The sequence below is a fragment of the Oncorhynchus clarkii genome, chromosome 8 (genome assembly GCF_045791955.1).
Source record: "Oncorhynchus clarkii lewisi isolate Uvic-CL-2024 chromosome 8, UVic_Ocla_1.0, whole genome shotgun sequence".
NCBI classification, from domain to species: Eukaryota; Metazoa; Chordata; class Actinopteri; order Salmoniformes; family Salmonidae; genus Oncorhynchus; species Oncorhynchus clarkii.
The window spans coordinates 11,111,289-11,127,395 of NC_092154.1; the positions used below are offsets into that span (position 1 = coordinate 11,111,289).

Consider the following 16,107-nt stretch of genomic DNA (forward strand, 5'->3'; position numbering starts at 1 on the left):
CTAGTCAGTTCGGGGATTCAAACAATCAACCTTTCGGTTATTGGCCCAAAGTTCTTAACCGCTAGGCTACCTACCTAATATCCAAGCCTTATTTGCCCAGTAATTATTTATCAATGGTGGGAAAGCCAATGCAAACAGAAACTGTTCCCATAAACAGACATGGTTTGCAGAGTACACAGGCCAGGGGAGGGCAACCTCATGGGTATAAGACTGGCACTCTTCTGCTGCCCTGGCACTGTTGTTTAATCCAGCTAGTGCACCACAGGGCAGACATAGGAAGATATAGCGAGGCTTCAAGTAGACTACAGGAGATATACTCTAGTGACAAGGAGTCAGACATGTTGGTCCTGTGTGTCATCTCTGTCCTCAGCCTTCTCTCAGTGGGACTGGCAGCTCCTCTGTCCTGTGAGGATCTACTGAGACCCCTAAAGATGAACAGCACGAACCATGTTAGTACTGTCTGTCTGTCTGTCTGTCTGTCTGTCTGTCTGTCTGTCTGTCTGTCTGTCTGTCTGTCCTGTGAGGATCTACTGAGACCCCTAAAGATGAACATGTTAGTACTATGTCTGTCTGTCTGTCTGTCTGTCTGTCTGTCTGTCTGTCTGTCTGTCCATCCTGTGAGGATCTACTGAGACCCCTAAAGATGAACAGCACGAACCATGTTAGTACTATGTCTGTCTGTCTGTCTGTCTGTCTGTCTGTCTGTCTGTCTGTCTGTCTGTCTGTCTGTCTGTCTGTCTGTCTGTCTATCTATCCATACATTTGTATCTGTTTATCTATCTGTTAAGACATTTGGTTAGAAAATCTGTCTTTCTGCCTGCCTATCTAACTACTGCTTTTATCCATCTAAGTTTGTATTGTTCGGTATATACCAGGTATTCCTAAACTGGGGTAGGGGGTACGCGCAATGCAGTCGGGGGTATGCCATATACCCCCTCTGAGTAACCTCTGGCAAAAATGTAAGAAAAAAAAGTCTGATATATATATATATATATATATATATATATATATAAAAAATACTTGTTTTATTATATATATATATAAGAAATGTAAGAAAAAAAAGTCTCATATATATATATATATATAAAATATTTTTTTTATTATATATATATATATATATATAATACTTTTTTTCTTCTTAAAGTTTTGCCAGAGAGGTTACTCAGAGGGGGCACTCAGCTGGAGGTTGAATGTTTGAAGGGGTACAGGATTATAAACAGTTTGGGAAACACTGGTATATACAGTATCTCTGGGTCCTATATATCTTGCAGATTTTGGGTAAGTGGATTTTTATCGCGGAGAGCACTGAGGTCCCTGGCGGCAGGGAGTATGCTGCAAAAGAATGGATCACAGGCTGGCTTCAGATCTCTCCTGGGCTCCAGAACAACACTGTCAAAGAATTACAGATGATAAACATGTAAGAAAATGATTCACTTTCAATGCGCTTCATGTTTATTGTATGTTGACTGTATGCACACCGTACCAGAAATGTGAATGTGAAAAACGTGTTGAAAATGAAATAATAACAAACATCGTTGTAACACAAATTGTAATTGTAACACGTAAAAATGACCCCCGTCTTTGCTTCTACAAACACTTGAAAACCCAGCTAGCACAAAACACTCTATGTTTCTTAGAGCATGGTGAGAGTGTGGTTGTCCTACGGTTATTTTTGGTTACATACCTTCCCACAACGTTCTGGGAATGTTGCAGGATAGTTGTTTTGTTTTGGAACATTCTCAGCACATTTAGGAACTTCACACAAAAAACTTTTCTTACTATTTCCTTACCTTAGCAGAAAATGTCCTATAAGTTCACACATAGTTATTTTAATGTTAATATAATAGTTCATAATATTATGGGAGTTCAGAGGACTTCTTGAAACATTTAAACAAAATTATTATTTTTGCATTTTTGATCATCATGATATTGTGGCCGATGACACATTACTTAATGAATAGCTTGAATATCCAATATCTTGAAAACGTGACTGCTGACATGCAAAACATTGTGGGACTGTATCAACAGTGGACTAATGAAAGAAATATCAGAAGAGTTTACCTTTTTAATAAAGATCCAATGCAGCTGTTTTAATCTCAATATAAAATCATTTCTGGTTAACAATGAAGTACCTCACTGTAATTGTTTTCAATTCAAATATACAAAAATCTTCTCCACAAGCAATTTCTAAAGCAAGTATTTTGCTATGACTGGGGAGTGGAACTCATTTTTATTGGTCTATTTAATTTAGCTCCTGGTGATGTCACCAGCCATGCCAAAACTCCATCCCACCAAAACAGGCTGAAATTACAGGCGGTCATTTCAAACAGCTCTTACACTAAAAGGGAATTATCATAATTTTCACAATTTCACAGTATTATTCCAACCTCAGTGAGGAAATATACTGTAAATAAAACATAGGAAAATCAAGTTTCTTTACTGTACTGTGCCTTTTAAATAAATCAGATGATATATTAGGTGAAAGGGAGACATTTTAGTAAATGTTCTCCTAACATTTACTAAAATGTTCTTCACAACATCTGTAAAAACTACCACAGGTTGCCAGGGATGTAATGTTTCTGTAATGTTTTTACAATATACTGCCACAAAAAAATGTGGCTACATGCCATCCTCTCAATGGTCTCAAAGTTTTAAAAAATTGTGAAAACCTTGGTGCAAAAAAAATGTGGCTACATGCCACCCTCTCAATGGTATCAAAGTTTTAAAAAATTGTGAAAACATTGGTGCAATGTTCTGCTAATGTGTAGTGTCACATTACTGCTTGAAGTTGCCAAACTTTTAAACAAATGCCATTTCAATCATCTTACATCATTATATTAGGGTATTGTCCAAACATAGTTACAGATTTTGTAGCCCTTTCCTGCAGTCAAATGACCAAATCGCCCTCTTGTGGCTTGATGGGTGGAATATTATTAATATGTTGCTGTGCCCAAGAATGCCAAGGTAACCTGTCTAATTGACTATGGCTGTAGTACTCACATCTGTAGCAATGAAACGCTTTGAAAGGCTGGCTCACATGGATTACATCAACACCATCATCCAAGACACCCTGGACCCAATTCAATTCGCATACAGTCCCAACAGATCCACCGATTACGCAATCTCGATTGCTCTTCACACTGCCCTCTCTCACCTGGACAATGCTGTTCATTGACTACAGCTCAGCCTTCAATACCATAGTGCCCTCTAAGCGCGTCACTAAGCTAAAGACCCTGGGACTGAACACCTCCCTCTGCAACTGGATCCTGGACTTCCTGATGGGCCGTCCCCAAGTGGTGAGGGTAGGCAAAAACACATCTTCCACGCTGACCCTCAACACGGGGGCCCCTCAGTGGTGCGTGCTTACTCTCCTCCTGCACTTCCTGTTTACCCACAACTGCGTGGCAGCGCACGACTCCAACATCATCATTAAGTTTTCTGATAGCACAACCGTGGTGGACAACGACAACATCTCCCTCAACGTCAGCAAGAAAAAGGTACTAATCGTGGACTACAGGAAACGGAGGTCCGAGCTTGCCCCCATTCACATCGACGGGGCTATAGTGGAGCGAGTCGAGAGTTTCCTCGGTGTCCACATCACTGAGGAATTAACATGGTCCACACACACCAACACAGTCATGAAGAAGACATGACAACCCTTCTTCCCCCTCAGGAGGCTGAAAAGACTTGGCATGGACACTCAAATCCTCCAAAAATTCTACAGCTACACCATTGAGAGCATCTTGACTGGCAGCAGAGGGTGGCGCTACAGAGGGTTGTGCGGACAGCCCAGTACAGGGCCAAGCTCCCTGCCATCCAGGACCTCTATAGCAGGCGGTGTGAAAGGAAGGCTAGGAAAATTGTTAAAGACTCCAGCAACCCAAGCCATAGACTGTTATCTCTGCTTCCACATGGCAAGTGGTACTGGAGCATCAAGTCTGACACCAACAGGCTCCTGAACAGCTTCTATTTCCAAGCAAGGTTTGAAATTATTGTTTTAATCAAATATTATACACGTATATGTTTGGGCTTCTTACGGTTAATATGCAGTCTACAAATTAATTGTCATTATGTTCTGGTTCCCTGACCATCTGTTCAAGGCAAAATATGTGCCATAACCAGGCTTCCAAAGCTCTTTATGATTACAGATGTGTCACGCCCTGGCCATAGAGAGGCTTTTATTCTCTATTTTGGTTAGGCCAGGGTGTGACTAGAGTGGGCATTCTAGTTTCTTTATTTCTATGTTTTGGCCGGCTACGGTTCTCAATCAGGGACAGCTGTTTATCGTTGTCTCTGATTGGGAATCATACATAGGCAGCCTTTTTCCCACCTGTGTTTGGTGGGTAGTTGTCTTTGTTAGTGGCCTGTATAGCTCTAGTAAGCTGCACGGTCATTTTTTGTGTTTTGTTGGCGACATTTTTAATAAAGGAAAATGTATGCTCACCACGCTGCACCTTGGTCCGGTCATTTCCCTGACGACGTTCGTGACAGAACTACCCACCACCAAAGGACCAAGCAGCGTGGCCAGGAGGAGCAGGGTTTCTGGGCCCGGGAGAAGAAGGAGTGGAGGACCTCATGGACATGGGAGGAGGTTATGACAAGGGACAAGACCCTGCCGTGGAAACAGGTGAAACAGCAAGGGAGGAACGACGGCGATACCAGGAGTAACGCCATCGACGCGAGCACGAGAGGCAGCTCACAAAAATTATTAAGGGGGAGGCACACGGGGAGTGTGGCAGAGTCAAGGTTCAGACCTGAGCCAACTCCTCTTGCTTACCGTAGGGAGAGTGGTACTGGTCAGGCACCGTGTTATGCGCTAGAGCGCACGGTGTCTCCAGTACGTGTTCACAGCCCGGTGCTCTACATTCCAGCTCCCCGCATTGGACGGGCTAGAGTGGGCATCCAGCCAGGACGGATGGTGCCGGCTCAGCGCGCCTGGCCTTCGGTGCGTCTCTTTGGCCTAGGATATCCTGCGCCAGCTCTGCGCACTGTGTCTCCGGTGCGTCTGCACAGCCCAGTGCGTCCTGTGCCAGCTCCCTGCATTTGCCGGGCGAAAGTAACCATCCAGCGAGGACGGATTGTGCTGGCTCTACGCTCGAGACCTCCAGTGCGCCTCCCCAGCCTGGTGAGTCCTGTGCCTGCTCCCAGAACCAGGCCTCCTGTATGTCTCCGCAGCCTGGTAAGCCCTATGGCAGGTCCACGCACCAGGCTGCCAATACGCGTTCGTTTTAGTTGTTTCTTGTTTTGTTGGCGACATTTATAATAAATGAGAATGAACGCATACCTGGCTGCACCTTGGTCCGGTCATTTCCGTGACGACGATTGTGAGTGCTAATGTCCCCACATTGTTCTCACAGCATAATGAAATGTTTTGTAAACTTTAAAATAACCTAATGAATGTTCTGTTAACATTCTTGCAACATCAGAGGAATGTTTTTTCCACATAAATACCAACATTCTATAATCATCAACACAACTGGACAGATTGCTTTATTACAACATTTAGGGGAATGTTCTTACACCCTTCACACAACTTAATAAAATGGTCTGGGAACATTCACAGAATCAGTTTTGGTTTGCTGGGTATACTCTGGGAACTAGAGGTCGACCGATTATGATTTTTCAATGCCGATACCGATAACAATTATTGGAGGACCAAAAAAAGCCGATACCGATTAATCAGCCAATTTTTTTATGACCGCTCCGTCTGCCCCTTTTACGGCGACGTTGTTTTGGTTTGCCGGCTGGGATCCGATCCATTGTCTTGGGTGGTGGGCAAAACAGAGGATCGGCTTCAGGAAAGTCGTATTCCTGGTCGTAATGATGGTGGGTTGACGTTGCTCTTATATCCAATTGTTCCTTCCGACTGTATGTAATAAAACCTAAGATTACCTGGGGTAACAATGTAAGAAATAACACGTAAAAAAAAACAAAATACTACATAGTTCTAAGAATGTGAAGCGAGGCGGCCATCTCTGTTGGCGCTGGAAGTATACAATATTAACTAAATATGCAGGTTTAAAATATATACATGTGTATTGATTTTAAGAAAGGTGTTGATGTTTATGGTTAGGTACACATTGGTGCAACGACAGTGCTTTTTTCACAAATGCGCTTGTTAAATCACCCATTTGGCGAAGTAGGCTATGATTCAATGATAAATTAACAGGCACCGCATCGATTATATGCAACGAAGGACAAGCTAGATAAACTAGTAATATCATCAACTATGTGTAGTTAACTAGTGATTATGTTAAGATTGACTGTTTTTATAAGATACGTTTAATGCTAGCTAGCACCTTACCTTGGCTCCTTGCTGCACTCACATAACAGGTAGTCAGACTGCCACGCAGTCTCCTCGTGGAGTGCAATGTAATAGGCCATGATCGGTGTCCAAAAATGCAGATTACCGATTGTTATGAAAACTTGAAATCGGCCCTAATTAATCGGCCATTCCGATTAATCGGTTGACCTCTACTGCGAAGGTTGTCAAATTGTGTGACATTAGGAATGTTCTCAGAACAAAGACAACTTAGATAAATGTGTTTTGAGTGTAATGTGATGAATGTGTTTTTTATAATTTAATTTGTAGTTGAATACTGTAGTATATTCATCTCAGTTCATTACTCAACAGTGGAGGCAAATGCATTAGCATGACCAGTGAAATGACCATGGAGAACAACACATTTACCTCAAGTGAGTAAAGACATAACAATACTATTACTAATCATCAAAATAAGAATATAACTTTGCACTAAAGGATAGTGAATCAATGTGGTATGTCATGTTAAAAAAAAGTGCGTGTGTGTGTGTGTGCGTGTGTGTGTGTGTGTGCGTGTGTGTGTGTGTGTGTGTGTGTGTGTGTGTGTGTGTGTGTGTGTGTGTGTGTGCCATAGCGGGACCTTTGCCCTATTCCCTGACCTACCTGAATACCTGCCCTGACTGCCTCCTTGTCCAACAGAAGTTGTCATTGGTTAGCAAATACAGCACTCTGTCTATCTTCAGTAAGAACATTACATTTCAACTATCATGCTAAATTCAGTACTATAGTCTTGTTTAAAAATGTATTACTACTTAACTAATGGGACATGATATACAATAAGTGGATTATATGTATTTGAAAATATGTTTCCTTTGGGCCCTCTGGCTCATAATATATTTGCTATTCCCTGTGATGAACAGGCAAGAGAAAGGAGCTGACCTCTGCTGAACAGGAAGTGTTTAAGAAACAGGTGGACTGTCTCAATTTGCCACCAGCTGTGTTCACAAACCCACAGAAAGGTAAGCATCTTACCTTACCTAGAGTTTTCACCAGAAATTATTTTCAGCGACCAAGCTACCATTTTAGAATGATTCAACCAAAGTTTGCAATGTTATCAATGAAGCGCCAACTGCATGATAAGCTAGCGAATTAGATTTGCCATTGTGCTTTGACACTGTTGGATAGGCCAACAACAACGTGCTGTTTTGCATGCTGTTCAGGAAGATGCACCCATATGGGGAGAAATAAGCAATACCTTACTGCAAAGTAGCTTCTGGGGAAAACTAAATGTTGTATCCTTGTGATGATGTAAATGTTCATTTACTCACAGACTGTCATAATTTGCGGCATAGATTCCTGTCCAGATCCGACACAGGACAACAGCAAAACTCTGGACCTGTCGAAAGTGATCGAATTGCTGAGTGACAAGATTGATTTTAAGAAGACTTTAGAAGAGATGATAAGTAAATTACAACTAGCGAGTAATAAGGCCGATTAATTGTCAAAATGTCAAGTGGCGCCTATTATGTATTTTTTCATATAATACATTTAAAAAATAGATTAAAAAAATTATATTTAGAAATAGATTTGTATTTTTTCATACTCATTGTTTTAATGGTTGGTATATCGCCACCATGGGACCATTCGACAACATATTTCTCCTACAGTCAAACAGTGTTTCAACCTTTAGAGAATTAACCCTAGCTAGCACACAGTGTCCTTCGCGGCCACCTGCCGAACACCTACCCTCGCCGTTGTTAACAGAACTGCAGGAAAACAATGCTGACAGGCGGGGGCGAAGTACACTGTCTCCCGGTGTGCTAGCTAGCTACCTATCCTGCCTACTGTATGCCAGAGCACACAGTGTCCTTTGCTCGCACCTGTCAAAACCTGCCCTCACCGTCATTAACAGAAGTGACAGAAAGCAGTCCGACAGGTGGGGGCGAAGGACACTGTCTACCAGTGTGCTAGCTATCGTTAGCTAGCTACCTATCCTGCCAGCAGTGCACCGGAGTAGCAACCAGTATCCTTCGCTAACGCCTGCCAAACACCTGCCCTCGCCACTGTTAACAGAACTGCGGAAACAGTGATCGACAGGCGGGGGCAAAGGATACTGTCTACCAGTGTCCTAGCTATAGTTAGCTAGCTGGCTACCTATTCTTCCTGCTGTGTACCAGAGTCCTAGCTAGCTAGCACCCAGTATCCATCGCTAACGCCTGCCAAACTTCTGCCCTCGTTAACAGAACTGTGGGAAAATAATGCCTGACAGGTGGGGGGGGGGGGGGGACACTGGGACACTATCTACAGTGTCCCTAGCTAGCTAGTTACTGGCGTTGTCACCACGCCTCTTATTCTGTGGTGTTTATCGTTGGTTGGCACCCAACGCTATTGTGCATTTCGGCCACCTATAGTGGAGCACTCCTGCCTGTGTCCCGGAGTCCTAGCTTAAAAATGCTCTCCACCCCTACGGTACATCCCAGGGACACATTGCTTAATGGCATTGTGGTGGATTGTGTTCCCTGAAATGGACAAGCTGATTGACGGAGCGCCGGGCCGGGCCCTCTCTATGCACGTTTATCTTCTGGTCCCAATCGAACATCCAGCTCCTTCGCTGCGCGATATCAGAGAAGACCACCGTTGTCCTGGGAAACATTCGATTCACCACCTCAAAATCTGCAGATTTACCGTACTTTGACCTACTACAGTAGCTATGTTGGTCTATTACTTCAAATAATATGCAAGTATGCAAGTTTCTTAGGATTCAAATTTTCTCAAACAGCCTAATTCATACTCTTCATTGGAATAATGGCCAAACCCGGACAACGCTGGGCCAATTGTGCGCCGCCCAATCACAGCCGGATGTGATGCAGCCTGGATTCGAACCAGGGACTGTAGTGACGCCTCTTGGACTGAGATGCAGTGCCTTAGACCGCTGCGACACTCGTGTCCTGCTATTAAAATAATATGCAGTACCAGTCAAAAGTTTGGACAAACCTACTCATTCAAGGGTTGTTCTTTATTTTTACTATTTTCTACATTATATAATAATAGTGAAGACATCAAAACTATGAAAGATTTCTCACCTACTGTATTCAGCTTTGGGATTCGAACCAGCAACCTTTCGGTTACTGGCCCAACTCTCTTAACTGTTAGGGCTACCTGTCACCTACGTCGTGCTAAATAAAGAGCTTTAAGGAAATACAGGCAGGCACCACATTACTACAAGAAAAAACAGCTCGCTCAATCAGGCATGATGGTCTTGGAAGTATAAAAGAAAGCTTGTTTTCATATACTAAAAAAACAAGCTTGAAAAGTTAGTGCAATTGGGTTAGTGTGGTGTGTGAAGAATCCGATAATTTAACTTGTATGCGGTACAAATGACATTATTGTGGGAACACCTCCTCCTAAGAGGATGAATTAGGCTGTGTGAGAAGGTTTGAATCCTAAGGAACCTGCATACACATTGTTTGAAGTACAATAGACCAATATAACTACTGCAGTAGGTCAAAGCTGTGTGCTGGAAAACCTTGAGTGGAGTAGTGTGTTGCTCATGTGAATTTCCTTTCTTTTTAGGCTTCAGACCAATGCCTACTTCTCACTTTGTTTTTGTTTTTAATACATTAAGACTCTAAACCTTCTGTGTTTGGACTCCTAGCAAGCACCTGCATATATTCCAGTATGTTTCCCATGAGGATGTTGGCAATCTTAACATCACAACTTGGTCAATCTTGGACAAACCCATGCTACTTTTCTCTGCCAAGAAGCCGATAACATCCGACCAGGACCCGCAGCACCCTATGAGAAATGCCATCCCTGTCTAATCTATGGCAAAACACATTCCCCATTCTCAACGGTGGCATTCAGACAAGGCAGGGTTGAAAACCAACACCAACAGTTCTAGGTGGTTGCCTGGTGGGAGCTTGGGTAAAGTGGGAGCATTTTCTCCCAGAGCTTGAGGGTGGCATGATGTCATGAGAAACCAGTTTTTTGTTTGTAAACAAATGTTTGTAGTTACATGAGTTATACTAATTATGCTACCAGGATGGTGGCGGTAGCATAATCACAGTTAAATACTGCAGTGCACTGCGGGTTTGATTGAATTGAACCAAAGATGTCTAAAGGAATAGACTTTCAGCGCAGAGCGAAGATCAACAAGGCTCAATTCCTCTTTGTCCTCCGTTATTAACACTCCGCGACTGGCATTGTTTTCAAAGACAATGAGGCACTTGCTGTTGTATATAACTATGACTAGGTAAAAGTAAACATCAAGGAGAGAGTGGATACATTCACACTCCCTTTCATATGATATCATTCTAGTTGAGAAAAATTCTGCACATGTGTTGACAATTAAATATGATACATGAGTCATATCCCTCTACCTAAGACACCATCTGAACTGTTTATAGTTTGGAGGTCCTGGGAAACAGTTGAAGTAAGCTAAGTAAATTCAATTTGATGCTCAGACCTTGGTCTATGCAATTTATTTGTAAAAAAATTTTATGGACCCTAGAGCTCTCCAACCACAAACTTCTGAGCAAAGACTGGCCCGTCGACAAATGGCTTCTCCAACTTCTAAAGAAACTCATAGTTCTCACACGTGTGTAACTATACAGTACATATGACCCTGTGTATAGACAACTATATGACCCTGTGTATAGACAACTATAAGACCCTGTGTATAAACAACTATACGACCCTGTGTATAGACAAATATACGACCCTGTGTATAGACAACTATACGACCCTGTGTATAGACAACCATACGACCCTGTGTATAGACAAATATACGACCCTGTGTATAGACAACTATACGACCCTGTGTATAGACAACTATACGACCCTGTGTATAGACAACTATACGACCTTGTGTATAGACAACTATACGACCCTGTGTATAGACAACTATACAACCCTGTGTATTGACAACTATACGACCCTGTGTATAAACAACTATACGACCCTGTGTATAGACAACTATACGACCCTGTGTATAGACAACTATATGACCCTGTGTATAGACAACTATACGACCCTGTGTATAGACAACTATACGACCCTGTGTATTGACAACTATACGACCCTGTGTATAGACAACTATACGACCCTGTGTATAGACAACTATACGACCCTGTGTATAGACAACTATACGACCCTGTGTATAGACAACTATACGACCCTTTGTATAGACAACTATACGACCCTGTGTACTGTACGACCCTGTGTATTGACAACTATACGACCCTGTGTACTGTACGGCCCTGTGTATTGACAACTATACGACCCTGTGTATAGACAACTATACGACCCTGTGTATAGACAACTATACGACCCTGTGTATAGACAACTACACGACCCTGTGTTTATAATATAAAAGTTGTGGAAACATGAAAACCAAGTGAGGACTAAACAGACTCAAGGAAACAGCCATCCCTTCAATGTGGCTGGTGCCATTCTGACACAGACTGCGCTGTAGGCCATTTCCCAATAATCTAGAATAGGCTCTTGTCTTCATCTCTTTTCCTTGAACACTGATCTAAAATGACATGATGGGGTGAAAAAGCAATTTGGTTCAAACTGATACCAATGGTCACAAAGTAAAGGAGGGAGAAAAAGCCATTGAAATCCAGCCATAGTCTGAGGCAGGCAGGCAGGCCATGAGGTATGAGCTGAAACTACATCACACCAAGCCAAATGACCTGGGGGTTACGGTTAGTTAGGCACATGCCCAGGGCAACATTTTTTTATCCGCAATTGCGCTGTGAACAAATGCATTGTAATATTTAAAATATATAGGATGAATTCAATTCTAATCTGCAGCTGTTTTTTTTTAAATATTGTAACTTTTCTTGAACAATTTCCATGAGGACAAACTTAAACAGAGATTTAGTAAACAGCGCGATACATACAGCACACACAATGCAATGGCATGGTACAGTATTGGAGCTCCCGGAAACAAAATGGCGCTCCCCAGACTAAACTATCCATGGGCCCAGGGAGGGGGGTGATAATCAAATCTCTGCCTGATACATGACATGCCCCTATACCATCACGCATGGGCAGAAACCCACGCCCCATGAGAGAGTATGCCGGCCCGTACCACCATTACAGCGTGGAGTCAAGGTGGACTTCATTTCAGATTTGGTTATTGGGAATGACATGCCGATCTCACAGATAGAGCGAGCGTGATCTGGCATGGATTTCCACATGATCTAACAAAAGAGCCAAGGGAAACTTGGGATATATTGTTATTATATTATACTATATTCAATTATACTCGGGTTATATTATATTATACCCTCATCCAGTGTGTGCCCAGTGGGGTGTGTTACTGAGAAGTGTGTGGTAAATGGTGATAAATTCAGCTTGAAGATGTTCTGTCAAATCCTATTCAAAAATTCGACTAACTCCATAACCAAAGCGGTTTTCTCAGAAGGTGAACATAAAACTGCCCTGGACAACGTACGGAAGAGTGGCGTTTTATGAACACTATCTGGATACACTTAATAATAATAATAATAATAATGGACATGACTGGCTCCATTTCTGATGTTCAGCACTTCCTTCTTCCGTGGCTGATGGGGATCCCGATGAAAGCCATCGCTCATGATGATGAGCTCAAAGTGCTGACTATAGGTCCCCTTTATATGCTGGGCAAATAACTTGGTCGCGTCCCAAATGGCCTCCTGTTCCCTACATAGTGCATTACATTTAGCTATGGCCACTGGTCAACAGTAATGTATTTATAATAGGGAATATCTTGACTGCTAAGAGTAGGAGAAATCACATGCATGTAAGCCAAAGCGGGTTACATTAAAATGTACCATGGTAGAGGAGGAGAAGGTCAGACATAGGAAGTGCGCAAGTTTGAAAATGTGTTGACAAGTACAGAAGACAGAGTTTTTTTTACCAGGGTGTGAACTGTTCAAGTTCTGAAAACTGGATGGGTCCATTGTCTCAATGGGCAGGGCAAAAAATCTGGTCCATTTATTGGGATAGTCTGGATAGTCCGGATAGTCGCTCTGTAGTCACTCTACAGAGCGACTATCCGGGGGGGGGGGGGGGGGGGTCATATCTCTCTGTTTTGCGTGGGAATATTTCCTGGTGTTTATAGTCTTGCAATGAAACAGCAGGGAGCAGGTCCCGAACCCTCTACCTTCTAGCCCGAAGTTCAGCGCATTATTGACTGTGCCACAAAAGCATGCTCAAGCGGCAGAGTCGATATCCGCGCTTATAAACCCAGGGTCGTTACAGTCGTTACAGGTCAAAGTTGAACTTTTTCATCTGTCTGCGACAAGGAAACCGACAGTCGCAGTGACGGTCTACAAACAGTCCACCAGAGTATACATTAAATGTAGTTTTGACCAACGACACTTGTCGCACACTAATTGTCTACAGACATGTCGATAGACAAAGTATAAATGAGCCTAAGGGTAACGGTTAAGGTTAAGGTTAGGATAAAGATTAAGTTTAGGGCCAGGGATAGGGTTAAGTTTAGGGTTAGGGTAAGGGTTAAGTTTAGTGTTAGGATAAGGGTTAAAATTAGGGTTAGGATTAGTAGTTGAAATGTTACTGATAGTCTGTAGGTAGTCTGAAGAGCATCTACAGATAGACTATCCAAATAAAGTGTTACCAAAACTTTATTTCTCTCTCTCTCTCCCTCGCTCTGCTTATCTTTCTCTCTCTCTCGCTCGCTCGCTCACTCTCGCTTGCTCTCTCTGCTTATGCATCTCTCTCTCTCTCTCGCTCTGTCTCTCTCGGTCGATCTGCTTTTCTTTCTCTCTCTCACACACTCTCTCTCTCTCTCGCTCTCGCTTGCTCTCTCTGCTTATGCATCTCTCTCTCTCTCTCTCTCTCTGTCTCTCTCGCTCGGATAAGGGTTAGGATTAGTAGTTGAAATGTTACTGATAGTCTGTAGGTAGTCTGAATGTTACCAAAACTTTCTCTCGCTCTCGCTTGCTCTCTCTGCTTATGCATCTCTCTCTCTCTCTCTCTCTCTCTCTGTGTCTCTCTCGTTCGCTCTGCTTATCTTTCTCTCTCTCTCTCTCACACACACTCCCTCTGCTTCACTCTCTCTCGCTCTCTCTCTCTCGCTCTCTCGCTCTCTCTCTGCTTCACTCTCTCTCTCTCTCTGCTTATCTTTCTCTCTCTCTGCTTCTCTCTCTCTCACAATCTCTATCTCTCTTTCTCTGCTTATGCCCTTGTCTCTCTCTCTCTCTCTCTCTCTCTCTCTCTCTCTCTCTCTCTCTGCTTATTGTTCTCTCTCTCTCTGCTTCTCTCTATCACTCTCTGCTTCTCTCTCTCACTCTCTGACTTCCTCTGTGACTATCTCTCACACACATGCACAGCACAGCGCATACTGTATCATAGCTGGGTGCATCTAGCGAATCCGCCAAGTTCTACTTTTGCTCTGATAGGATGGGAAGAGAGCGCTGTCACTATTGGCAACAGGCCCAAGAGCAATGTCCCCGACCACAATTGGGACAGGAGTGCACTTTGAGGATTATTCTCAGCAATACAAACCTGACAAAAGACCTCAGTATCAAATGCCTCTCCACACTTCTACATTGTCCTATGATCGTGGTTCTAAGCCTTAAAAATAACTCTTATGCAAAAGTCCCATGGCAGTCACATGGGAAATCATGGGATAGGCCCATGAGAGGTTATGGGACACCAGCAGCCTTTTATGCCCTGTTTTTTCCTCAAAGCAATAGCCAGGTTGTGATATAGCCTACAGGTAAAAAATAATTTGTAACATCAGCTGTTTTGTAGATTTATCTGGTATTTGTGTGCGTTTCATTCATAGGCTACATGTCTATCTGAACCAATTTTTTAAAATGATTTTACCTTTATTTAACTAGGCAAGTCAGTTAAGAACAAATTATTATTTACAATGACGCCCTACCTGCCAACGATGGGCCAAAAGTGCACCGCCCAATAATGGCCAGATGTGATGCAGACTAGATTTGAACTAGGTGCTTCAGTGAGGGCTCTTGCACTGGGATGCTGTGTCTTAGACCAATGCACCACTCAGGAGACCTCAATGACATGTCTATCTGAACCAAAGACATGTCTATCTGAAGTTATAATCTTTTAACTGTAGGCCTACTTGGGCTTTTGTTCTGGGTGTTTAAACCATGCAGTTACAGCATCTATAAGCCTAAAACCATGAAAAAAAGATATATATAAAAGCAGAATTGTTTGTCCGACTACACTGTTGGGACGGTTGCCTTAAGTAGTTGTTTATTGGTGAAGAGGGGAGCGTTCAAGGTTACAAACCTTCAGGGACGCAGGATCGGCCAAAGCAAGCGCTTGCCTGTTCAGCTCTGTAGCGATGATCTGGCATCGTTGGCACAAGGGCCCCTCGCCTTCTCCCTTTTCCCCGTAGTGACTCAACTCCGTCACAGACACTGACCCAGCGCCCTCAGGGTTCGGCCGGCCGCCGCATTCGACTTCCTCCACCGGCGCCGACTGAAGCCTCCTCCTTGCTTTGACTCCCAGAGATATCAGGGTCTCTCCCTCAACAACCTTATAAAACAGGGAAGTTACCAAAAGTTACCAATATAGCGAAAACACATATGCACACCTGAATGATGGAGGATTGTAACTGATAGTAATGGTGGTGGTAATCACACTCAACAGACACTCCCCCCCCCAATGAGAAATTAGGATAAAGGTGATAGGTTAAAGGGGCAATCTGCACTTCAAACAACAACAAAGCAGCCGGTTACCCCGCCACTGATTTGGTAAACAGCTGCAGAATGTGGCTGAAGAAACGTAGCCACTCTCAAATGCATAGACACAGCTATGGTTGGATTGTAGGAGTGGCCATCCATCAGATTAAATCA

The 16,107-nt window shown here is 43.1% G+C and overlaps 2 protein-coding genes across 3 annotated transcripts in view; one reads left to right on the plus strand and one right to left on the minus strand.

Moving 5' to 3' along the window:
* LOC139414938 (kinesin family member 26Aa) overlaps positions 1 to 15,781 on the minus strand; it is a 186,266-nt gene extending 170,485 nt beyond the window's left edge. Inside the window, exon 1 of the mRNA XM_071162585.1 lies at positions 15,539 to 15,781. The gene's annotated coding sequence lies outside the window, so the exon portion shown is untranslated. The remainder of the gene's footprint in view (positions 1 to 15,538) is intronic.
* Positions 228 to 9,335, plus strand: LOC139414939 (uncharacterized). 2 transcript variants are annotated; one of them, XM_071162586.1, is made up of 6 exons: positions 228 to 449; positions 1,272 to 1,417; positions 6,635 to 6,696; positions 6,897 to 7,004; positions 7,183 to 7,281; positions 7,615 to 9,335. In XM_071162586.1, the coding sequence occupies exons 1-6, from the start codon at positions 339 to 341 to the stop codon at positions 7,758 to 7,760; spliced, it is 672 nt and encodes a 223-aa protein (XP_071018687.1). In that variant the 5' UTR covers positions 228 to 338; the 3' UTR covers positions 7,761 to 9,335. The 2 variants fall into 2 exon arrangements, 1 of the variants encoding a protein (XP_071018687.1); XR_011634917.1 differs by lacking the exon at positions 228 to 449 and adding an exon at positions 581 to 661 and having other exon boundaries at positions 7,615 to 7,831.
* Positions 15,782 to 16,107: the final 326 nt, after the last annotated feature.